General features: G+C 44.2%; 1 protein-coding gene across 1 annotated transcript in view; it reads right to left on the bottom strand.

Annotated features, from left to right (window-relative positions):
* Positions 1-566: 566 nt before the first annotated feature.
* Positions 567-26,239, bottom strand: part of KLHL6 (kelch like family member 6) — a 36,980-nt gene continuing 11,307 nt past the window's right edge. The window contains exons 2-7 of the mRNA XM_019503704.1: positions 24,500-24,665; positions 16,430-16,879; positions 14,102-14,339; positions 7,560-7,762; positions 4,018-4,231; positions 567-1,628 (exon numbers count right to left, since the gene is read on the bottom strand). Coding sequence (XP_019359249.1) covers positions 1,327-1,628; positions 4,018-4,231; positions 7,560-7,762; positions 14,102-14,339; positions 16,430-16,879; positions 24,500-24,665 — 1,573 coding nt within the window. The 3' untranslated portion in view covers positions 567-1,326. The remainder of the gene's footprint in view (positions 1,629-4,017; positions 4,232-7,559; positions 7,763-14,101; positions 14,340-16,429; positions 16,880-24,499; positions 24,666-26,239) is intronic.

Below are 26,239 nucleotides of genomic sequence, written 5' to 3'. Positions count from 1 at the left end.
TTCTAGAGGTGATCCAGTATATTTTAATTTAAATAGGAGAATAGGGATAATTCCTCAAACAGAATTAAATACAGCCAGCCAGCCTGCCTGGCCAGTAATCTCCAGAGCAAGTACAATAGCCCAAGAAAAACAAACAGCTTCAGCTTCACTGAATACCAGCAACAGTTGTCCTGAATCTTGACAAATGCAGACTCGGAGAGAGGCATGGAGCTAATTATAGTAGTGATTACCCTCAATGGAAAAAGCACTACCAGCAGTGTCCTCTCATTAAAGCTTGGCAGGTGCCAGCTTGAGCCCTTCTGCCGGGCACAGTTGTGCCAGTGTCACATAACATATAGAAAAGCAACCATGTTAGGGAGGCAGCATAACTACTCCAAGCTCCCCTCAGTCCCCTCCATCCATCTGCTATTATACTGCCTCCATTTCTAGGTTTGTCAGGCTTTTGAGGGGGGTGGGGGTTGTCCCATGCAGTGTTAGGAACCTGCATGGTTGGTTACATGTTAATATATGAAGCTTTCTTTTAGACAGAAGAGCAAACAGATCAAGAATACAACCAAAGGCAAAAGAAGGCTTTTTAGTCATTTTTATTGAAAACCAGTTCAAATAAACTTAAAGTGGAATGAATTAGAGTTTGTCCTTCTGTAAGGGTAAAAGAATTAGGCTCTATTCCCTGGTCTTCAAAGTCCCTGCTGGGGATGTCAGAAGAAACGCCAGCTGTGATGAGTTTTTAGGTGAAGTAAAATGAAAGCACATTAACTAAAAAAGCTGTCTTTTAACTGCAGCTACTGTGTCACCCACTGAGACGTTTAACTTACAAGGAAATTGCGTGAGTTTCACCAGTGATGCAAAGCTTCCATTCCAAAACCAACTTCTCCTTTTCAGTAGGGTGTGCTGCAAGGCCAGCAAGTTTGATACTAACAGTAATAAATAGTTTACAAACTTAGGGAAGGGCTGGGCCAGAATTTGTCCTGACTGTCCTACCTGCAGTGTAAGAGACAATTAGGAAATGTGTCCCACCTACAAATGATATTTCCATGGGTGACAAGAGATACTGTATGCAGGAGAGAACTCCTGATTGTCCCATCTCTTAGGGCATGGTGGGGACAAGGATAATTTAAGGATATACTGTACAGGGGAAAATAGGAAGTTTAACACATATACAGATATTTCTTGAAAGGTCTGTGGTAGCAGTGGTTCCATCCATCACCATCTGCGTGTCAAACAGTCTCTCAATTGCTGTCTACTTGTCATTGTCTCCATGTGAAATATGAGGTATTTGGATTTTACCTGTGGTTCTCCAGTCTCTTTCCTCAGCCTCTCCTGAAGTCACACAGACACTGCCCCAGGCACTATCCTGCGGATGTGTGTGTAGGACTTCCTGAGAGTGACACTGCCATGATGGGATACGCCACGGGGCAGGACACACTCCTCTGTTAACTTCTGCGTCTCGGGGTCCCAGCACAGCACTGTGGCAATGACTTCATTTTTCTCATCTCGGCCCCCCGTGATGAACAACTTGTTGTTGCAAGGGGAAATCCCACAACTTGCTCTCTCATGGGTGAACTGAGTCACTAGGCACCATGTGTCTTCAAGTGGGCTGTATGAATATAGCGCTTTCATCGCCCCACCTGGAAAGGAAACGTATGTTTGCTCCATCCATTCTCCACAAACACTTCTGAGAACACTTTACCCTCCACATAAAGGCAGGGTGGGAAAATCGGGGCATCTATACACATTCTCCAGGGTAGGAATGGGGTGGGGGGGGCGCTTTAATTACAGCAGCTCTCGGAGCCACTCCAATGAAAGCACCCACAGTGTCACATGTCTTCAGTGTCCTACACTTCAAAATGGCAGCAGGGGCACTTGAAGTAAAGCTCATTCGATGAGTTTAGTTAAAGCGTCCCTGCTGCCATTTTGAAGTACAGAAACGCTGAATAGATGTGACACAGAGGTTGCTGGAGTGTGCTAATTAGCATGCTGGAGTGTGTTAATTAACATGCTCCAGCAGACCTAATTAATCTGCCACTGCCAGCTTCATGCCCAGCTGCTGCCGTCCCTGCACCACTGCCACTGGTTCTTTGGGGCAGAGGGCCCCAAAACTATTTCTTGCAGGGGCCCCCCAAAAATTGGGGGCCAGTGCTGGGTAGAGGCTTGTTTTAAAGACTTCAAGTGATGAAGAATCCATCCCATCATTAGGTAACCTGTCCTGACAGCTTGTTTCCCTTGTTATTAAAACTATTTGCCTTATTTCTAAAAGCAATTGGTATCTATTTTCAGCTTCAATTAGTAGATCTCATTTCTCTGCTTGGTTGAGGAGCTATTCACTATGAAAATCTCTTCTCTTGTGTGCACATTTGTTAGACCACACATACATCTTAATTATCTGTAAGTTAAATTAAATAAATAGAGCTGCTCTGGTTTCTGGTTGGAAGGCAGGCTTTCCAGACTGCTAAGTATTCCTGAAACTTTCTTGTGAACCCTTTCTTATTTTTCAACATCCTTTTTTGAACAAGAGTGAATCCCCAAGCATCCAAGGCAGGCCCAGTAAAATATTATCTACTGAAAGTGTGGCTCCATCATTTAAGTGCCACTGGCATTCTTACTCTGCACTTTGCATAGATCATGTATTTTCTCCATAACTTCTATGTACTGCAGAGCTAGACCTGCCTTAAAGTCTTGGTTTCACTGCCGCTCTGCACTCTCCTGAATGGTTTTTGTGGGGAAATATTATTTATAATAAAAAGTTGGTTGTGTCAAAATCAACCCCATCCTGAGCATATCTCAAAGCCCTCAGTGAGGCCTTGATTTCTCTCATACACAAGTTCTTGACTTCTTTCTTTTCATTAATTTAATTGGTGCTGTGGGAGGTTAGCCAGCAGAAAGGCTCTTTTGGCAGTGGAAATCTTTTCAAATGCTGTTTTTCTTATTTGTCCTCCTTTTTTCACAAAACTCCATGGGTTTCTGACCTGTCAGCTTTTCCCTATATACTCTGTGGCACCCTGAGGGCTGTTTGGTTGTTGTTAGTGCTACTGAGCAGATTGCAGCCATTAGTTCATGGGTAAGATCCTGAACTACTTGTAGGTGTTCTGGTCTCGTTGCTGCTGAATGATTGTGACTTTCTTTTCTGGAGGAGCCAGCTGAACTCAAATGGTTGGGCATATGGATGTCAAGTCCTCACAAACCACTAGGCAGTACCCACATCATCCCACTCTCTCTTTCCCTTCCTAATAAAAGAATAAAATTCATCCCAGTGCAGAGGAGCAACACAGGGTAATACATGCACCCACTTGCGTTCCACCTAAAGCTACAAAACAGGCCTTCTGTGATCTATGAGCCTTCTGCTAGCTTGTGCAGCCCAGGGTGAACTGTACTCCAGGAATAAGGTCTCCACTCCATATACCTAGACTGGTAGGTAGAAGAGAGAACCCAGCCAAGCAACATATCCACTTCCTGCTTCTCCCAGCACCAGCTGAGATACACAGATGGCTTCCCTTATCCCTTCACCAACTGTGTGTGGATGGGAGGAAGCAGTGCCATGAGACAGATGTAGCAACAGGTCCACATCAAAAGAAAGCACTCTCCCTGCCCTTAAATATTTGTTCCAAGATATCTGTGCACTGTTGCCTTTGGTTTCTCAAAAAGTTGCAATATGATTTTTGAGTGCTCTGACTGACATTTGAAGATCATACGCAAATTATCCGATCCTCTTTCAACTTGCTTTGCAAATCTAGTAATTTAATTATCCCTCAGTGTAGTATTGTGATGGGAGCTAAGGCTTTGTGTATCCTGCTTCTGGTCCCTTTAATGTCCCTGGCAAAACTCACAGCCCTGTAACCAACTGCCTTGTTTCTATATTTAACGGTGATAAAAGAAGAGCATAGAAAAGGTGATGGCAATCGAATGTGCTGAGCTCCTGCTCCTCCACCTAATGAACACTGGCTAGAAGCACAGAATGATGACAGTCTGATTATGCCCTTCTGATGAATCTAGAGAAAACAGAGCATTGCATTTACCTACCCACGACATAGATGTGGTCACGGAAACTTGCAGCATTAATGCATTTTGCTTCAACTGGCATGGATGCTTTCAGGCTCCAAGTGTTTGTAGTAGGGTCATAGCACTGTGTTTTGTCTGTAGCCAGTTTTCCATTGGGTCCTCCCCCAATCACATAGAGTTTCTTCTTGTAGCCGCTGGCAGCAAATGAGCTCACATTGACTGTGAGTGGAGCTGCCTGTGTCACCAATAAAAAACAGCAACAATAATAATAGAGATAAACTTTGAGGGTGATTCATTTTGGTGTCACAGCTTATGAATCAGCCCTTATGAATCAGAAACATTTTAAATAAAATGGTTCAGTTGCTTTGTAGAAATTGAGGGGAAATGTGGTTTGTCTGTGTTTAAGAAAAAAAAAAAAAGTTTGTGCCTGAACTTAATTACTTCCATGCTTTGAAAGGACTTGAAATTTATTAAAGCATCCTCCAGGTGTGAAAGGTGTGCCTTTTACCATTCATTCACCCCAATTTGGCCAAGTTATAACCTCCCCCAAAAGGCTTCTCAGTTGGCATGCATTTAGTAGAGTCCTGCTGGAGTTTGGCAGATAATTTCCTGAAGTTTGTCTGCTCTGAGCATGTTCTAGGCCAGGCCTACCAAGGCTCAGTAGGGGTTTCCCTGCCACAACTCCTCCCAGCACATGGGGTGGCAGACATCAGAACTGGGGCAGACATCCTCTGCGGCACTCCAGAGGCATAGCAAACTCTTTCAGGACTTGGGCAGAGGTGGAGGAGAGGGAAAGGAAGTTATGCTGATCACTGGAACACTAGAGATGGGGGAGAAGGCAGGAAGAGAAAGAAGAGTCTCCCTGCCTCACTCTGGTGGCAACTGCTGCTGTAACAGCACAGGCTTGAGCTGCTGTTGCTGGAGCACAGGCAGTGGCACAGGCTCCCCTGGGGCCCCTCCTGATGCCTTGTTTGCACCCCACCCCTCACAAGGCACAGCCATGGCAAAGCCTCCCTGCCCCTCAGATATATGACTGTGCATGGGTCTGCACCTGCCCAACTCCTCTGGCTGGGCTGTGCAGGACTGTGTATGCCAAGGCAATGACTACTCAGGAAGGGGCTATAATGGTCCCCCCTTTAAGTTGGCTCCTGGTGTTGGGCTTCCACTTACATCCCTCCAGTTATGCTACTCCTGAACTCTCAGTGTCCCCTGCTAATGCCCAGACAGTGAAGAGGAGGAAGAGATAGCAGGTACACTGGAGTTCAGACAGATGAGGTACCACAAGGGATGACAAGAGCTGGGGTGCAGGGGAGGGATAATGAGGAAGAAGAAAAGGGGCAAAAGAGCAGCAGAAAGATGGGAGGAGCAAGGGTGGGAGTTTGATATGTGCTCGTTAGACATAGACAAGCTAAAGGCACAAAGATCTATATTCACTAGAACAGGTGCTTCTGTGTACCCTAGCATTGACCCCAGATTCCTCAGTCTCTACAGGCTTCTGCTATCAACAAATAACTGTATGAAGCTCTCTGGCAAAATGTGTAATATTCCCCCCTACTAACTAATCTATAGATAACATCAGCCTATGATTGCTACCAGGCAGTGGAGGTTAGTGCTGTAGATCTGTAGACCCAAATGATGCTGATAGGCCAAGCTGGAGTCAGCAGGGTTCCATGTAAAGGGTTCTTTGTTCTGGGGCTTTCCTGGCTTGCTGTTTAAAAAGATGAGGAACTGTATCCAAAAATGACAGTAACCAGATATTAAAAGATCTCAAGGTCAAGGTTTCAAAAGTTAGGAAATGTCAGAATTCAGGTGGTCTGTGCAATGTTCATGCAGTTCCCTTGTGTACAGGTATTAAAATACAGGCCCAATTTTTTTCTTGCCCCGTTCAATGAAGAACCTGGACCTGGTCTGGGGATGAATCAGGATTGTGTAGCGAAGGTGCCTTTTTTCACTGGAACCCTTGCCTTATGGAAATTGTGACATGAATGAAGTGGGGAGTTGGAGAAAGAGAAATGTTGGTCCAGTGGCAAGTGCAGCTGCATGCCACCTGGAGAATTGGATTTGAACCCTGTCTTAGCCACAGAATACCTATGTAATAATGGGCAAGTTGCTTAAATACTACTTTTCACACACAGTCACTATTTGCCTTCACCTGATTTTCTGGGTGTTTCTCTGAACAAAGTATGAGTCCTATAGAAAAATATAGGTGATCTGATCAAGTAATTAAAGACTGTACCATATCACATACCCAAAGGAACCAAATGAAGATTGCATGGACAACCTTAATTTTAACTTTTTCTCATTTTTCATTTTGCAACCTTAATGTTCTTTTCATATTCATTTTTTGGTTGCAGGATTTAATTTGCTTTATATGAAATGCTGATCTACGAACCAGAGGCTACAGACTATATTACCATACAAGCCAAGTTTGGTCATTGCAGCTTTCTATACAATTATTTCCTGTGTCCCTTAGTGTGAGTGTTGGAGCTATGGAGGAGAATCCAGCAAGTTAGTCACACATTAGCTAACAAAGGAGGTAACCTGAATGCCCATGTCTTCCATGTACCAAGGAGCCATACCTGATTCAGTGTGGCTGTTCACAATTGAAAATTTCCCCCTTAAAAACTTCCTGCTCCCCCTTCCCTTCATACACTGGTAGAAATGGTACAACCTGGGCATTCCCTGCTTACCTTAAATTGAAACCATTTTCCTTATATCCTTTAGGGGCAAGCACAAGAGAGAGGGAAAATAAAGAAAGTAACAGAATTTGAGAGGAAGTGGTGTAAGAATTTGTAGCAACTGATTTTTTTAAAGGAAGTTTAAAATCTGTCTTGGCCTTTCGAGAATGAGGCCTAAAATACAGACCCATGCTGGAAACCGCCCACATGCACCTGTGCCCACTATTTACAGAGTAGTGTACATTTACATACTGTGAGGGAACTGCATCTGAGGGGACCTGCTGGGAGCATGCATCCCCTCAGTCTTCTGCTTCATCATGGGGAAGATAGGGGCTGCTAATGCCATACCACAGATTCCACGCTGGCACAAGTTTTGGTACCTACTGCTTCCTCTTCTGTGTCTTTCCCATGGGCCTGAGAGCTTTGGTTTTACTTTTGTTCTGGGAGTTAATGTTAAGTGTTGCTGGTTTAGCTAACTAGTAATAACTAGTTACCCTAAATATTTGTCTGGCATCTTCTACAAACTGATGGGTGGTTTCTGGCACAGTGATGCCTGTTGAGTGTTATGTTACTCTGTGAATAATTTCATTCACTTCAAGGAACTGCTTCTTGAGTAAGATACTATTCAATAGGAGTAAGGTTGGCAGAAGTGACCCTTATTTGGATCCTTCCCTTGAAATGTGAATTTATAATTTGAATACATGACTAATGGCTTACTGGTGCATATATATGTATATGTGCAGCAAGCCATTAGTGAGTGTGTACACACTCATCCAAACACTAGTACATTTTACTTTCAGGTATGACAAATACCTAACACCATTCTCAGTTTTAAATTTGTTTCAACAGATTTATATGAATCAGGAGAGTTTGATTGTATCTTACCTCTGACCAACAGTTATGGAAAGGATCATACGTTTCTACACTGTTGATTCTCTGCATGCCATCAAAACCTCCAATCACATAGACTTTGCCACCTAACACAGCCATTTTGTGCCTCCACCGTCCAACATTGAGATATTCAATTTGTATCCATTTATTGATGGAGGAATTATATTTCCAGACATCATGTTGAGTTTCTTTCCCACCTGCAACAAGCATGATGCATATTAGTATTGTAATGACATATATTAGCTCAAAAGTTCCTCTACGTAATATTTTTACTAAGGATTTTTGAAACTAGAAAAAATTAGTTTGCTTTGCTATCACATCTCCAGCACTGTCCGGTTCTTGATTTAGAGGAATCAACCTCTAAATCTATGACACACTTAGTTAAATCTGTAGCACAGTATTCAGGAGAGGGCTGAAAAATTCACAAAGGTTATTTTACAAGCCATTTCCTCTTCAATCAATTTTTCATGCTCCAACTATCCTACTGCCTTTCCTTTTGCTTTTGCAGCTTTCATAAAGACAGTGAGGGACCTGTTCCACTCAGCTTTCTGCAGCAGAAACTCAGGAGTAAGATGCTTCGCCGACTGTAGAATATTGAAAATTGGTGAGTGAACCAACTGTGATGTTAAAAATGCAGAAGGTGTATGACACAGATCCCCCAGCATTTGAGCATCCCTCTAGACTATCTTTCTAGGGGTAGACAAGCCAGCTCTGTTCTGGGAGAGCTACGGTTACTCAGAGCAGAACTGACCAGCTTTGTGGCAGAAGGCTTGGTGCCCCTGACACTTTAAAAGTAGGCAGGTTGGGGCTGAAGCAGTTTGCAGGTGGGGCCTGGGCTGACTGCAGTCATCTGACCCAGGAGGATGATATAAGCCCAGGCCCTGAGACAAGCCAGCAGTAACATCTTGGAGCCTGCTGAGATAATACACGTCAGTAGGATGGCTGTAGCTCTAGAAGGTCAACATGGAGAGTAACTGTGACAGGGGGAAGATTACGTGGCCAGTTGCAGTGCCGGCCCACCCCTTTGTCTAGGTCAGTCTGCCCTCTTTCCCCTGCCATGACTTGTTGTTCAATAATGCAAGATGAAATAAGCAGGAGGATGCCCTTTTTAATGTCCTGATGCCAAGGGGTTTACACACAGCTCCGACCTATCCTTACCATGTCCCATGCCTTGCAGATAGCATCCAAAATTATTAGTTGCTCTGGCCAGAAACCAGGTCAAACTCTGCCCCTTGCTGGGCCTCTCACACACTACACACACACTCCACCCCTTCTCAGAGGGCCTCATTCACTCTTCCCCTTCTCACAGGGCCTTTTTCATGCTGCTCTTCACTGGGCCTCTCCCAACCTGCCTGGCTCCTCTTGAGCAGCCCCTTTGGGCCATCAGGCTTGCCAGCTTCCATTCTGGGCAATCCCCCTACAGCCCTTTAGGTGCCTTCTGCAGCCTACTCCATGGGTGACTGTCCTTGCATCTAACACTAGCCTGACTCTGGTCACTAGCCCCTCACTGGGCATTAGGCTCTTACTGCCCCCAGACTTCCTGGGGCCACTCTCTACCCCCTCACTGGAGCTAACCTATGCCCCCTTTCTGGGGCATGGGATCTGTAACAGGGGGCCTTCTCGGGGCCAATCTACCAATGCCCTGCCCACCTGTTCTGGGCCAACCACCTGCCACACCTTGATGACATTTAATTAAGTTGTTAATTAAGCAGGAGGCTGTCCATTTCTTGCTCTGATGCCAGGGGGTGCTATCTGTGGCTCCAGTCCTCCCCTACACCACAGCCCAAGCCTCGCAGATGGCATCCAGCTATTAATGTCACCGTCCCCACACTCGGCCTCAGAATCCTTCAGCCAGGACTCCTCTAAGATCCCTCCATTCAGGCAGCCTAGCTCCCTGAAACTATTTCCCCTCTTGGGCATAGTCCCCCCGGGACCTTTGGCCACACAGGGCCTGGCCTCGTCTCCAAGGCCAGTCGGAACCCCAGGCCCTCAGCTCTGGGCATCCCTCGTGGTGGGCCCCTGGCCCTTTTGACCATTCTGGTCCTGGCCCCAGCATTGACCAGTCAAGGGTACTATACATTAGGCCTCCAAGCCTCTAGCCCCACTCTCTCTCTTGGGTCCACCATCTGGACCCTACTAGCGGATGACCCACCCAGTTGCAGGAGCTGGGTTTATTAAGGTGCCCTGACCCGCGTTTCACCAGGGTGGTAACTGGCCTGGCATTTCCTGGGGGCTCCCGTGCCACTGAGAGCCCCGCCAGGCCACCACTCCCAGCAGGGTGCAGTTTTAGGTCAGGACCAGGACCAGAAACCTCCTAGCCATCCCCTACAGCTCCTACCTTACCTCCAGGATGTTCCAAGCAGCCTTGCAGCCAAGTGATGTTACTGCCTGGGCTGCCAGTAATGAACTGTTCTGCCTATATAGGCAGCCAGGGATCTAAAATGGCCACCGCAATCAAGCACCTGCCAGCTGCTTGGCTGAGTCCTTAAAGTGGCAGGCACCAACAGTGTCCTGCCACAGAATCATACACCCCCAGGGACTCAGGTGCCTTTCCCTTGGCATGCCTGGCCCTATTGTCTGGTCTGTAACCCACTGGGGAGGCAACTGACCTGGCATTTCTGGGAACTACCCCACCACAGGTAGTCCTACCAGACCGTCCTTCCCCAGCAGGATGCAGTTTTCAGTCATACCCAGGGCCAGGAGCCTCCTTCCATCCCCATAGCTCCTGCCCTTACCTCCCAGGTGTTTCTGAGCAGCTGTCCAGCCATCTATTATTCTGCCAGCTGCCAGCAGCAGACTGCTGGCTCAGCCCTGAGTGCCTGAGCAAAAATGGAGTCTGTTCAGCTCTCTCCTCCAATCACATGGCCCCTACCAGTTCATGTGACTGCCTCATCAGGGCTGGCCTGCACCTGCCAGCTGTCCTACTGTCCCTTATAGCCCTTAAAGTGACAGGCACTGAAGGTGCTGTGTCACTATAATAGCTAAAGCAGCCTGGAGGTTTGGGGAGGAACTAAGGGGAGGAAGAGTTTCCTAGGGATCCAGGGAGAAGTTCAGGAGCCTACTGAGAGGCTGATCACATGGGACCAGCAATGGTCCATGAGCCTAGTGAGAGGCAGAGAGTGTGGGACCAGCAAGGGTCTGGGAGCCTAATGAGAGGCTAAGTGGAAGAGAACATCAATGAGGATGTCATTTGCAAGGCATGGGGCATGATGTAGAGGAGGAATGGAGCCATGCAATTAGCCTATAAGGCAGTGACCACAGGCAGCTGGTGGTCCTTTGAGAAAGCAATTTGGGAAGCCCTGGGGCAGCCTCCCTCATAAAAGTAATAGACATCAAGGTGTGGCAGGAAAGCAACTGAAGGGGCAATTGCCCACAAAGTGAGGGCTACAGAGTCTTCATGGCTGCCCCTGGAGAGGCACCCTGTCACAGTATATTCGAGGATATTCCAGGACATAAGCTTGTTCCAGGATATTCACCACAGGCCTGATCCAAAATCCTGATGCCTGGATGTCCCTCAGTGCAGTCTGCAGGAGCTTTGCAAGAGTAAAGAATTCACTGCTGGACCCACTGTTTCTTTAAACCAAATGAGCCTGATTTTGATAATGCTGGGGCCAGTCTTTCACCAGCCTGTGTGTTTTGCCCTTGCTTCTTAGTTAGACCATGGTAAACAAGATCCTAATCCATCCCAGCAGGCTCACTCAAGACTAGGTCTGCAAGTGACTCTTACTCAAAAATGTCTGCCAGCATTTTAGCAGATATTTCTGCCTGTATCTGATTTTTATACATAACAGAAATATGAACAGAACTGGTTAACCATGAAATATATTGCACAGTCCAAGGACCAAAATACATCATCTACATTCAGCTAAGTAATTGCTCCACCAGTGAATATATTTGGAAGGAGAAGTCATATTCCAGTGTCTGCCCTCATTTGTATTCTGTACTGCAACCAGATCACTGCAAACTGAAGGAGCTCATCTCTGGGCCAGATAACAGACTGAATAGGAAGTAATTAGCATGCTAAAAAGAGCTTCCTAAAATGTCTTTTGTCTACGTGTTTTTTCACATGTATGTGTTGAATTTATCTGCACTCAAATAGATGGAGTTTATGAACTGCTGAATACCAGCATTCATATTTAGAAAAGAGCTTAAAAACTGCAGGTGTTCCAGCCACGCACTATCCCATTTTCGTTAGTGTGTTCTTTCTTGCATGAGAGAAAAGCCCTGTTAGGAATCTAAACAGAACCACACTGTTGAATGCTGTCTATACCACAGGGTAAGAGAGAGGTTTGGAGGGGGGGTGTTTCTTCCCTTTGGGCCATGGTTTGTTTTTATTTGAAGAAAATCAGTAATCACAAATATCACACAAGATAGTGGAATTGCAGTGTGTGTCCTTGTAACTGAATTTGAAGTGTTCCCCTTCTTCCATGTAAAGTGCTCTTCCTGAGCTTTATGGGAAGCAGTGCACTGATTGTCACTCCTTATTTAGACTATTAACTTCAGAAAGAAGCTTATGCAAAACACCTTTCCATTGCTAACAAGAGATGGCAGAGGGCATGCTGTTTTAGCATCATCTAAAGACAAGTTTCAGTTCTCCAGAAGTACGCTAAGGAGAGAAACCAGTAGATGGGGAAAGAAAGACTAGAAAATAAGATAGAAAAGAAGGGGCTCACAGAAGCCAAGAAGAAAAGTTTAACAATTAAGCAAAAATAATAAACTATATCAAAAGCAGTGGAGTGGTCTAGATGAATATGCATAAATGAGTGCCCCTTCACTTTACCTGGGAAGAAGCACTGACTTTGGCCACAGCAGCTTTGTTTGAGTGGAAAGCAGATCAAGGAGGTGTACAGGTGAAAAATTAAGGGGAATGAGCAACTGAAGGGAGGAGGGAAATATGACACTTAGCTTGAGTGCCTACATGATTTTAGTGAAATTTTAGTTCATAACAGGGTATGTATAAGCATGTTTGGAAGCAGAATGGAGAGCCCAGTAAAAGGCAGGGAGGGGAAAAGAAACCAGAAAAGGAGCCAGGGATGAGGGGGAGAGATGACAGGAAGGGGTGGGGGGGTAAGGGCACAGGTGGAGGTATGAAGGTCAGCTATCAGAAGACCTCTCAGCCCAACAGATATGAAGGACTGAGGTGGCACCAATTTGTGAAACATTTCCATCCAGCATGTTGACCTAGACCCCTTCCCTGTTAATGACTTCTAAACAGAGGGAGAACCTCTGAAGAAATGAGACCGTATTTAATAAAGGGATGAAAAGGAAATCTCTTTTCCTAAAAACTAGTTGGAAGCGAAGGAGAATTAATCCTTGCCCCAGAACTATGAGTTCATAGAGACCAACTTGAAGTAAACTAATAAAAAGTCACATCGCCTTAAAGGCAGAATGCGATGGAAGACATTTAAACAAAGGCAAATAAACTAGTCATCACTTCTAGACAAAGCATTCACACCTTGTCCACCATTCTGATTCACTCATGGTGTGTTTGGGAACGAAGGCCAATTGGTAACTGCTGAGGGATATCTATCCACGGAGAAGAAACAGTATTGGTGTTAGCACTGCAAGCTTCACCACAGCTCCACCCTGCATCCCATTTTGGGAGTGTGGGGGGAATGAATTCATAGACTCTTTTCACTCCTTAACCTTTCTATTTAGACTGACCACCAGAGTGTTCACTGTCATCAGTTATGATAGTGGTTTTGAGTTTTTGGACACCTTGTCCCTGAGAATATAGAATGAGATCACCAAACTCATTTTCAGTAGGTTATTAAAACAGCTGTCAGATCCTGCCAGTCCAACCAGCACTTGAACTAGTTAGTCTGAAAAAAGGGTTTGATATTTCATTTCCAATCCCATAAGCAATATATAACCACCTTCACTATTCACCTGGGTGTTCTCTGAAGCAAGTATTTATAGAAGTTCAATTGTTCTCCTGGATCCTTCAAAAATCATGTTCACAAGAAACATTCACACTGCTGCCCTTGGTCCTCAGAGTGGCTTTGGCAATTAACTTTGCTTTCAACAAATGATATTTTTTGGAGTCGCATATAATGCTCTGTTGAAGAGCTCCTGAAAATAGGGTCTTCAGTCATATAGGAAATAATTATGACTGCTGTTTACAAACTCTTGACTTTGGCTTATTCAAGCCGAATTCTTACTGGGATGTTCAGAGATGTTTTGAAGTAATAACCCCTGCTTTTATGCTGCATTTGAAGTTTTTCTGTAATTATGGTTTCTGACATTGTTCTGTACTAGCACTGGAAGCTTCCCCGATGTCTGCTAATATAGGCACAGGCTTGTTTGAAAGTGTACCCTTCTTACTATTTTAGAGGAGGCTCAGCCTATCCTCCATTCATGGCAATGTATGGAAGGAGCCCGCTTCAGAAGCAAATGCTGAACTCCTCCATTGTCTGAATCCATTTACAAAATAGACTAGGGTGATCTGCGCAAAAGCTGTCGCTGTTTGCCCTCCCTTATTTATGAGAACCCTGTTTCTCTTTTGCCAGTTCCACTACCATTACCTTGCTCCTTACCTGATATGTAAACTTCATTTTTTAATGTAACACATGCAAACTCCACCCATTTTTTATTCTCGTTCTCCGTTTCCTGTTCTGTGATTGGTAATTTTGCCACCTCCAAACGGCTGCGCCTCAAAGGATCCAGGCAAGTCACTTCTGCTACAAACTTTTCATCTTTTGTGCAACCGCCAATGATCATAAACACCTCAGACTGGAACTCGTGCATCCTGGGCTTTGTTCTTTCTGTAATAATCTGAACGCAAGTGACACAGAATGAATACCCAGCATGTCACACCTGTGGCTGAAAACAGCATCAGACCCTAAAATGTCATTACCTGTCACTTGCCTGAAAGTGATTCAGTTCATTGACCAAGTTATACCTGTGGTACATTGGAAAAACCTCCTCAAACACAGCGGTTAGCCAGGAACTACCAATGCAATGCACAGATCTAAAATTCTGAGTTACATTTACAGACTGTGAAGATGCCTGGAACAGTGTCTTTTTCTGTAGACAGGAAAATTGTCAACACCTTCAGAAGATCTTTACAGTGATCTGAGCCATGATTCTCAGTTTATGGGCATTTACAAGCCGGATCTTATCTGCAGCAAAAGAGACATCACAGGCCATCTCCCAATAGGTACTTCATGATTCATATTGGAATTAATGCAGTGGCTCTTACAAGGAAAGCTTGTTTATAGGCTATAGGGATGCATCCTTTACTTCTCTTGAAATTTCTGCCCTCAGAGTACGAGATGGGTTTTTTATTTTTAATATCCATAGCGTGTTTCTATAAACTATCATAAACTATCAAAATTAAAAGATGGGGGTGCATGCAACTGTAAAATTCCCTTCTGTGTGTTTGCCCTGTATTATTTACTGAATTACAAGGAGTTCTCCCAGCATCTATCACAGAGGATCCCAATTTTTTAACCCCTCTCCTAGCCTCAAAGTCATGTACCTTAGCCATCATCATTAGACATAACTTTTGGAAGTCTATCAATTTTCTGTCTCTTGAATATTCAGAGCCAGATGCACAGGTGCATGGGCACTGGGGGGCTAGACAGCAAATAAAGTGTTTCTCCCCACACACACTTTTTCTCTTTGTGAGACTCCCATTGATATGAATAGGATTGTTATAAGTGGGAATAAAGGTAAAATACTGAATCAGATTAATTCTAATTGTCCTGATTTGTCCTATCTGATGTAACACATTTCTTACCTTTTGGATTTACAGAAAGCAAGGCTGTGGACACTTTTAAAAGGCAGGCTATGTCTGAGTTCGAGCGACACTTGCCATAATGAACACTGTTTTTTCTTTTTTAATATATTTTTTAACATAAGCACAGAAATACCATGTGCTGTCAGTACATCAGTGAATTCTCCCATCTTAAAAGCAGTGGTTCTCAAGCAAGGTGCTGTTACTACCCCAGCCAGGTGTAACTGTACCTGCAGAGCCAAATCAGGAAGTATGTATGGATTGGAGCACCCACTCTTGCAACTACTTTTCCCGGTCTAGTCCCATATGCTCCTCCCAGAAACAAAGGAAGCAGGACAGTTCATCTACCTTCAAAGGAGACACCTTTGAAGTCAGACCAGGAAAAGCTGTGGCGAGAGCAGGCACTTGCTGACCTGGCTTTGCAGATGCAGTTCCACCCAGCTTTAGCAGCAGCGGCAATGGCAGTGCCCATGCCCAGTCACCCCTGAAAGGGTTTTGTGGCATCCTGGTTGGGAGCCATCACCATAGGGTGCCTGTACATGTGCGGGGATGCTGCTCTCATGTACTGTAATTACAGCGCATCAAAGCAGACTCCATTAATCAAGTCTGCTAGACCGTGCTAATTAGCACACTCCAGCAGCCTCCACATCTCATGTATTCAGCATCCCCCCTGGAGCACGTGTAAAGATGCCTTTAGAAACTAGCTGATTCAGAGAGGCATGAGCTTTTGTAAGCAGCAATCTACTTTGTCAGATCTGATGAAGATCAGACACAGATCTGATGAAGTAGGCTGTTGCCTACACAAGCTCATGCCTCTTTAGTTAGTTTCTAACTGGAACCAGTTAGTCTCTGGGTGCATACATGCATACTAAGTTGACATAAAATAAGGCAATTTAACTAGGTCAACTTAAATTAAGCCACATTGGAGCATACACACATACGTCTTCTTGACATGGGGGCAGCCATCTTGTGGCTAAGTCTAGTTAACTAATGCAACTCAAGATAATACACCTCAGAGGTATTTGTTTCTACCACCAAAACACACGGGAGCATCACTCAGAATCATGCTTTATCAGCATTGGTTCCACACTGTCCCTCCAGTTTCCTAAGCATCCTGTTTACTCACCTCATTGCCTGACAGATGGTACATCCTTGCTTCTTGAAGCAGAGGGAAGACATCAGGAGACTGCCTGATGAGTTGATCAGCTTCAACAGTCTCTACAAAATACCAGGGATCCAAAAGTGGTAACCGCACATGCTCAAGAACATAGGGCAGAAGAGGGAACCTTTCAGGCTCTTTGTAACGAATCCAGTTCATCACTGTCTCAAATACCTGTGCCTCCTCAGTGACATAGAGGTCATCACTCTTTAGTGTGTTGTAGAGAACATCAGCTGGGAGCTCCAGGAACTCTTCATAGTTTAGCACTTGAGTGAAGTTCTGGATAATGTAGTTCTGGACATGCATCTTCAGGCTATCTAGAGAATGGGCATCAGCCAACCTCAGAATCCCAACACAGTTTTCCGGTTGAAGGGCTTCAGTGAGAAAACTGGCACATGCATCTACCATCCGCAGAAACTGCAGACACAAGGAGCTTGTAAGGTATTGTCCATTTATTATAAGTTTGTATTGTAGGGGTACTTAGCCCCTCTTATGGGACAGGATCCCATGGTGCTACGCCCTGTAAAAATGTGGAACACAAACGTTCCCTGCCACGTACAGCTTACAATCTAAGAGACAACGGGTGGAAATAGACAGTAGGGGAACACAAGGAAAAAATGGGGCAGCACTAGTCAGCATAACAGGGAGTTGTCATAGCACATCAGCTACTAAAGCACTTTAGGCATCATGGCAAAGAAGAGTTCTAAGGAGGGATTTGATAGAGAAGTGCTGTGGTGTTTGATCACCTCCTGGTCATGAGCAGATTCTGTTCTCATAGCACTTCCCCGAGGTAAGGTAATAACCAGTTTTATAGATGAGGAGCACACAGTAGATTAACTAACTTGCCTAATGTTGCATGGGGAGTCTGTGGGCTAATAAGCTAAGCATTAAACCTGGGTTTCCTTAGCCTTAGTCTAAGCCTTATCTATCACACCATTCTTCTTGTATGTTATTTACTTGGGGAGTCACTTGGTGCTGTGCAAATACATAACTCGTGGCCCCTGCTTCAAGAAGCTTGCAATCTAAATAAGGCAAAAACAAAATAGGCCAGACCTACAAAGTACAAAAGCTGATGGTCATCGAGACCTGATATCAAGAAGTACTGAGCACTTGCTATGCCAGTTAATGTCAGTGGGAGCTGCTGATACCCATTACCTCTAAAATCTAGACTGTTGGTGCTTGAAGGGCCTTACAGCAGACAGTGAGTTTTAATGAAGGGGATGTATGAAGGGAAGGCAACCAGTTGGTACACACGGAGAAGGAAAGAATTCCAAGCCTCTGCAGTGGTGCATGAAAGGAGAAAATGAATTGTTTGAGTTTGGAAAGAGAACAGATGGAGTCTTGTGCTGTTCCAGGCTTGACATCTGTGTGCTGGTTTGGTGACAAGACCATCAAATTTAGTTTTTCCTTCTGACAAGAGCCAGGATCTGAGCTCTAGAGGGGAAAGCTTAATTCAGAGAGCAATTGCCCTTTATTCAACAGTGTTTTAACCAGCCTATAAAAACATGAGCATCCTTTAACTAACATGACTTGAATGAAAAAAAGTCTTGAAATTTTTAGAAGCCTATTCCTCTGCTTTGATGTGTAAAAAGGGTCTTTTCTGGGAGGGAAAGCAGATGGGGCCCAAGATCAGTGCTATCAAATGTTGCTCCGTCGTCCTCCTCCCACAGCCCCTCCCACTCTGCATGTCCCTGCCTGTCTAATAATCAGCAACAGCATCACCACCACAGGGATAAGCCCTCCCTACTTCTGAGTTTCTCCCCAAGAGCTGCAGAGTGCTTAGAAACTAAAAGTTTCTGTTGTCCCAGGCTCTTGTTCTCTTTCCCCTCTGCTTCAGCCTGAGGAAGAAAAGAGCTGGTCTCCCTGGCCTGACACATATTTATTACCTCCTGGCATGCAGGGGATAAAGGTCCCCCCTCTGCCTTTCCCCCTCCCCTCCCCAAATTTCCATTTCTCTGTAGGCAGGAGCAAAGGTCTGGGAAGCAAAGAAGAGGGTTCTTCCCATGGCAGTTTTCCCTAGCCCCTACACTTGGAAATCGTTTTAGCTCTATTGCTTTGCTTCTGGTAGAAACACCCACTAAGTTTCTGTGACAGACTTTCCAACATTGCTGCCAACAGTACATCTCCACCTGTGGGAGCTACATGGGGAGAGTTAGCATAGACAAAGCTCACACAGCTTCAGACCTTTCTACCTCCATGTCTTCCAGCCTGCCAGGTGACAGCAGAATTAAGTCAGGTATACAGCAGGTGGCTGCTAACTCTTCCCAGTGCTACACCTGGTGGGGAAATTCCTAGCATGGAAGAAGAAGTTTGTGAATCCCTGAGCTCAGAGTCTGAGAATTTCATTCTCAGCACAGAGCCCGAGTTTGATGTTATCATACTGGTGGATGGGTCAGGAGGCAAGACTGGCCATTGGCAATAAAAATGCTCAAATCCACTTTGAAAATATGTACTAGATTAAGCAAACCACATAACATGATTTCCAAGTTGACAGTACCCTTTAAAGGAAGGGAAACAATTCTAGAAATAAAGCAATACAACTACTGATGGGATTCTTAGCTTTTGTTCATCACTATTAAATATGAGCTAATCCAGCCACTCCAGCTAATCTCCAAGGGCTTTAAAATCTATGGGCATTTTCCCACTGATTACAGCATGAGAAAGATAGCTGCTAAGGGCACATCCATATGAGCACAGACATCCAGTCTGTGGTGCCACACACTACACATGCTGCACATGCATGTGTTCCCTGTACTGCTACTTTGCAGGGAGCCTGGCTGACTGGGGCCTGGCTGACCAGAGCCACACGGGTGGCTGGCTAGGCTCTGAGTAGCCGGATCGCTGCCACTGCTGCTGCCAGAGGCCCCCAGCATCCCAGGTAAGGTTGCTGGGCCCCAGCACAAGTGCTGGCCCCAGCCTCCCCCACCCCACCCAAGACAATTTGCCCCACACCAACCCCACGTGCAGGGGCATGTGCAGTGGCAAAAAGCAGCAGCATAAATTTGTGCTGCCACTATTTTTGCTGCAGCAACTGCACACCCCTGTATGTGGGGATGCATCCAGTGTTTATCTCAGTAAATGGGCAACCCTTTATGAGCAAAACTGATTGCTGGTGACATCTCATATCCTACTTTTGCTTGTCTTGGTGATTTAAAATGAAAGTAAGATAAAGGTGTTTCAGCTCATATCCTGTTAGGTACAAAATAAAATTCACTAAAACTTAATAAAAAGAGACACTTTGCAGTAGTGGGGGAAGCATCCTTAATTTTTTCTGTCCATTGTTAACAAAATGGCCATGTTAATGTATTCGGTCACCAAAATGAACATTGCATAACTGTAATTATGGGGAAAGAGAGAAGTGAAACACAGAAAAGCCATTTTTAAATGCTGTCATATTTTGAGCTGTTTCAGTAATTAAAGCATAGTCTTCTGGTCAAATCCGTGTCCTGTTGACACTTTTAGATTGTTTACCAAAGTTGAAATGCAACAGGCACTGGTTACACGCTACCTAGTTCCTGTTTTACATTTACATGTGGTCAAGAGTTTAGAGAAATGCAACTGACTGATGAGCAAGGGTGCACTAAAAATCAAAACACTATGGTGGTTGCTACTGCTGTCATCCCATCAGTGTCAGAAACATGCAATAGTTCCCTTCTAGATTTCTGTAGCTTCCATTCTTCCTTTCCTGTCCTAGTGCTGTTGTATTTCTAGTTTGAGCTCCCAGTTTCTGTTAATACTAGTACTTTGCACTTACAATAAAAACCTTTCCTCTGAGGCTCTGAAAAGCACTTTGCAACTACTCCTGCCCTCTATGACATGAGGCAGTATTATCCTCCTTTTGGGGATGGGGATAATGGGGCACAAAGATGATGAGTACCTTCACAAAGATTGCTCACCAAATCACTCAGAGCTGGAATAAAACTTAGGAGGGCTGACATTACCCGCTTTGGTCTAGTCACTATACTCTGCTTATATATAATCGATTCTATATAGTATCCATACACAAGCTGGCTTTATCTTTTTATTAGAAAAGGTGTCCAAGTGAATGGAAAGAACATAAGGGCACTATTAATTATGCTTCAGTTATATTTATTGACATAACACTGCAGAAATGTGTGGTCTTTCTGTAGGAAGCAAATCTCACACCAGGGACAGGCTTAAGTATAAAAGTTCAAAATTATATTAAGTAGGAATTTCTCCTTTTCATAGCTCCATATCCCCATGCTTTTTCCTCTCCCTGTTGCTTCAAATACCACTGTCTGGATTCCCCAGTTTCATTAGAGATTTAATTTTTAAAAGAATCCAAATAAACATCAATACCACCTTCTTGAGGATGCTTCAGTTAATCTTGCTGTGCCTGAAGATTAAGTGGACACAAGAGATAACAAGCATCCTCAGCCTCCTGGGTTCCTCCAGCCCTGCACTGATTACCTTGGGTACATTTTCAGTCTGTAGTGAGAAACCTGCTTCATTCCACCCCAAGCACTGTGTTACTTGAGAATGATTTCCTTAGTAACTAGGCCCTTCTCATCCTAATGCCCCTTATAGCACAGACTCTTAAGGCAGAAATTCTTTTCCTGCCTGGCTCAGTCTTCACTTGGCCTTACCAATCAATAACATTTTAAGTTTTTGTTTGTTTCTGCTTTATCCCAGGGTGCCTAGCAGAGTAGTGCCAGCAGCACAGCCTTTCCTGGCCAGAGCCCATATAAGAGGAGGGCCAACTGGCTGAAGATTTCCTAATTGCTTTCCTTATGCAGAACACGCTAGACCAGACCTTGCACCCTGTACAAAACCAGCCTTCCATTCTGGCTATGGGCAAAGCATATCCAGGAGGAATGGCTGATTCACAGGCTAATCCTCTAGTCATGGCTGGAGGAAATACAGCACTGCCAGTGGGCCTTTATTGTGGTAGTTTTTGGGTGAGGCTATAGCCACAGGGGCCACTAGCAGTAGCAAATACATAGGATCCACCCTACACACAGCAGCCCCAGAACAGAGTGTATTGGAAAAACCCCAGGCTTTGGCCCCCTCAATTTAAACTGAAAATATGTATATTTGTGTACTAGCTCTTGTTTATCCAGAGCTATCCATCTGTCATGATGGTTACAAGAGAACTAGCATCAGCCTAGAATATTGCTTTGTTGTGGTGAGTAACCATTTCCAAACAAACATGGTTACTTAGTGCTAGAATGTAATCACTGTTGCCATCCGACTGGGACTATAAAAAAGTAGGCTTGTATACCCTAGAATCTAGGGTTTAATGCCCTAATAATAGGTGCATAGGGATAACTACAGCAGGTTATATTAGGAAAAGATTTCAGGAGAAGTAACTATCTTCACATTACCCCTTATTCAAACACTGGCTTATGCAGAACAATCCTGCTGTGATTAGAGCATTCAGAGAAAAGAAGACCTGGCACCTCAGTATATTGGAGGCTTTATTAGGTGGTTCCAGTATCTCAGCCATGGAGCTTCTGGTCACGGCTGACACACGACTGTCTATTAGGGCTGTGTGAAATTTTGCTGGGCGTTTCATTTTGATACTGTTTCGCCTCACTTTGAGGTCAAAACAGCAAAATCAAAATGAAACAAAGGGCTTCGAAACAGTCTCAAAACAAAACAAGGCTAGTCGAAACATTTCAAAAGTCAAAACAGTTCGAACATAGTGCAGGGAATGGGACATCAGTCCTGCTGGGCTGAGTTCCCATCCCCAGCGCTATGACTGGGCTGGGCATGGGAAGTGAGTCCAGCTGGGCTGAGTTCCCATCCCCAGCTGGATAGGGCTGGGGAAAGGAAATCAGCCCTGCTGGGCTGAGTTCCCCTCCCCAGGACCAACATCAGGTTGGAGGGATGGGAAGTTAGCCCAGCTGGGCTGAGTTCACATCCCCGGCTGATCTAGCAAAACATTAAAACAGAGTCGAAACAGCCTCATTGTTTCAATGAAGCAAAACGAAACAGGTGTTTCGAATCAAAATGAAATTCGATACAAAATGCTGTTCCATCAAAACCTTGAAACTCAAGGTGAAACTAAATGGTGCTGTTTCATGCAGCCTTACTATCTATGCCCTCAGTGAGAATACTGTTTTCTTTGCATCTACACAGCAGCTTGCTTCCCTGTTATCTCTTTCCTACCTCTTAGCTATTCTAGTGGAAGTAGATATGACACTTAATCTAAGCCATGCTAATAAAGAGGTGTGATGCATATTGGTTACAATGAAAAGCCAGCAGAAGCCCTAAGAGCAAAGGCAAATGACAGCAGATGAAGCAAGTTTTCTGCTACAGCATAAAGATGCAGCTAAGACACTGGAAGCAGTAACAAGTCATTGTACATAGAAAGAGGGGTGGCAGATTTCGAAGGGAAGAGATTAATAAAATGACACCAAAAAAAGAGAAAAGAATAAATTTAGAAAACGTAGAATGTTGTGCACTGTGGCATGCTAACTGCAAATGTTAGAATAACTGGATTTTCTGTTCAAAATCCAGAAACTGAAATAAAAAGCTATTCATTCACTTCAGGTCAATTCAAAATGAACATTTCTTAAAATTGTCATTGTCATCAAAACCACGAAAAACTTGTTTGGACTAAAGGAAAAATTTGGTTTCAGATTCACACATTTTAAAGCTATAAATGTTTTAAGTCAATTGAAGGATATTTCTAACCCAAATGTTGCTTTATTTGGAAAACATGAAATATTTTACCTTCAAAATATTGAAAGGAAACATTTGAACTTTTTCAAATGTTTTTGCTTGTTTTTTAGCAATGGCCAGGTTCTCTGCCAGTGCTCCCTGTTTTCAAAATGGAAGGGGGAAAAGGAAGCAGAAGGAGCTCATTCTTGGAGCTCCACAGCTAGTGCTGAAGGGTGGCATGGGTGAATTGGAACCCCCCCCCCTGCAATACACCCACCCCACCATCTGGTTGAAAACCCCCCAAACTGAACTCCCTCTGCTCCCTTTTCTCCCTCCCATTCTGAAAACAGTGACAGACTGGGAGCTCCACAGACATAAGTTACAAAAGACACTACATTTTGTAACATCTTTATCTGATACCTCATGCAATGAGTGGTCAGATTTTCACCCAATTGGCCATTTTTTTTAACTGTTTGCAGCTGTGCATTTGTGTTTGGTCACTGCTTTTTGTGGTCAGATCAGGCAAAAATTGTCACTTCTGTCTGCACACAGAATCTCTTAAAGATTGACACCAATAGTTAGAACTTCACCTTAAACATTTCTGTTTTTCTTAAAGGCCTCTGCTTTTCTTAAAGGCCAACTCCTAAATTCAGCTGACAACATCAGAAGCTCCAATTTTATTAAATAACTTCCAATGCCCCCCGCCCAGTGTCAAAGAAACTCCTGAAAAGTGACTCCAAAGAAACAAACATCAAGAGAAAAAGAAATAGTACATAAAATTGGCCATGTTAAAAACGTGGTTTTTTAATTTAATCTGTTTGCAACATTGGAATGCTGAAAATGTCAATAAATTGTCCCACTCAGGCCTTGGAGTATGGGAGAGAGTGGATAGAAGGATAGAGACCTTTTATCACAATTAAGTTAACTTTTGTGTATGATAGTCATTTCAGGGAGCCTTTCATGACAAGTGCCTGCCTCCAAAGTAAATATCAGCTCCCAGTATCCCGAAGGGCAGTAGGTTAATATTAATCCTCTAAGTTTTATATTTGTTTGATTCATACGTTTTATGCTGGAAGGAACTATTATGATAGTCTGGGCTGACTCTTTGCATAACATGGGCCTTGTATACTTTCTTCTGAATCAGGATAAGAATATGGGTCCCACTAAGAGTGTATTACCACGGCCTTTCAGTCAGCAAATTCATATTCTTTGGGACAGAGATTACCTTTTTTCTCGGTATTAACACAATGTGGCTATTATTTGTGCCACTGTAAAAATAATATAAAGCAAGAGATCTTTGGGAATATGACAGATCAAAGAGGTAAGCAGGGCTTTGACCAATGTGCTGAACTATAGTGTCCTGTAAATGTGCTTATATCATCCGTATGTTGAAAGTACATTTGCACTCACCTGGAAAAGGCTGGCCGCTTCCAAGACTTTCTGTACATTTTGCTTTGTGATCAACACCTTGCTGGTGTAAGTATAGTCCAAGAGTATTTGCATGGTCTCTGCATCAACTCCTTTAATTATGATTTTTTCTTCATATTTCTCTTTTAAATCATTGCAAAACATGGCTCTGAAAGAAGAATAATTTGGTTGTTGCTATGACCCAGGAAGCACTAGGCATTCTGAACAACTTAATTATGCAGATGTAACCTTGTGGCTAGGAACAGAAGTTGCATTTGTCTGGGACAAGTTGTACTTGTGTTTGTCCTGGAACAGAAAAGTCCAGAGATTGGCATGTACATAAATTGCTCTTCCAATCAGGGGTTAGTTAGCAACCCTTTATCAGTTAGCAGCTTTATCACAGAACCCTTCTTAGGGTTTGTCCTGGGACAGTGGACATGAACATCTGAACAATTGCACTTTACCCCAGAATAAAATGATTTCACTCAAGACAAATGCAATGTCTGTCTGTAGCCTGTGAGCATCGTTATGTCATCTCAGTGCAGAATCCATTCTCTTGCTTTGTCTTTTACACAATTAACACCATAGCAAAGTTTCAAAGAAAAATATTTGTCAGTTGCTTTCATATTTTTTACTGTTGAATCTGACAAAGCAAATTTACATTTGTTAGTGCAAGGAGCCCACTTCAAGGAGCACCTGCTGGAAGGGGAGTCAGCAAGTGGGAGATATGCTATATATTAGGGGTGTGCAAAGTGGGCCCTATTCAATTCAGATTCAGCCTGAATCAGGGACAGTGATTCAATTCACTGAGTCGGATCACTGTCCCTGATTTCATTTGGCTGAATCCGAATCTGAAGATTCAATGCAGAAATAGCTTTAAAAGTTTTTTCTACATACCTTGAGGTAGCAGGTGTGGCTCATTATCACTGCAATGCTGGGGCGCATGGAGCATCCCACAGGCATGCAGGGGGGCCCTCCACGTGCTTGGGGGTGAACCCAGAAGTGGACTGGAAGTACTTATGGTCCTCTTCCAGGTCTGCCAGGGAGCATGCTGGGGGGCCTCACTGTGCCTCTCCAGCTTGGCAATTGGCTGCAGAGGGACCCCAGGTGGCCTCCCAGTCCTAGAAGGCACCAGTCACCGAGCCAGGGGAGCGTGGTGGGGGGGAGCCCAGCACACTCCCCAGCAGATCCAGAAGTGCTTCTGGTCCACTTCCAGGTCTGCTGCCGAGAGCGCTGGGGAGCCCCTGTGCTTCTGTGGGCTGCTCTGTGCACCCCAGTGTCACAGCACTCACAAGCCCCTGCTACCTAGAGGTATGTAGAAAAAACATTTAAAGCTGTCTCTATGTCCAAATCTCTGAATCTTTCCGAATCTCTCTGAACTGATTCAGAGGGTTCTGATTCGATTAGGAGGGATTAAAGGGTCCTCTCATTCTATTTGGATTTGGAGATTTGGCCACTGATTCAAGCTGAATCTTCACCAAATCGAATCAGGGACCAAGGCTTCACACAGCCCTACCATATATGCTGCCCTGCATGTCATCCAGGGCTGAGGAAATGCAGTAATGTTTCATTAAATTGCACTGTTAAGGTATAAACTGCTTTAGGTGATGGTCTACCCTTGCATCAGAAGCTGAAATTCTGTAGATAAGTGGCTGAAATAGAATAATTAAAATTATAATGATAGTGACAGACTGCTTTTTATCTAAGCTTCTTGAAGCACTTGACAGATATTAACAACTTAAT

This window comes from Gavialis gangeticus, unplaced genomic scaffold (assembly GCF_001723915.1).
Source record: "Gavialis gangeticus isolate Ggan-Ray unplaced genomic scaffold, GavGan_comp1, whole genome shotgun sequence".
In the NCBI taxonomy this organism is placed as follows: Eukaryota; Metazoa; Chordata; order Crocodylia; family Gavialidae; genus Gavialis; species Gavialis gangeticus.
The sequence above is the reverse complement of the archived record's forward strand: the minus strand, read 5'-3'. Positions and strand labels throughout refer to the sequence as shown.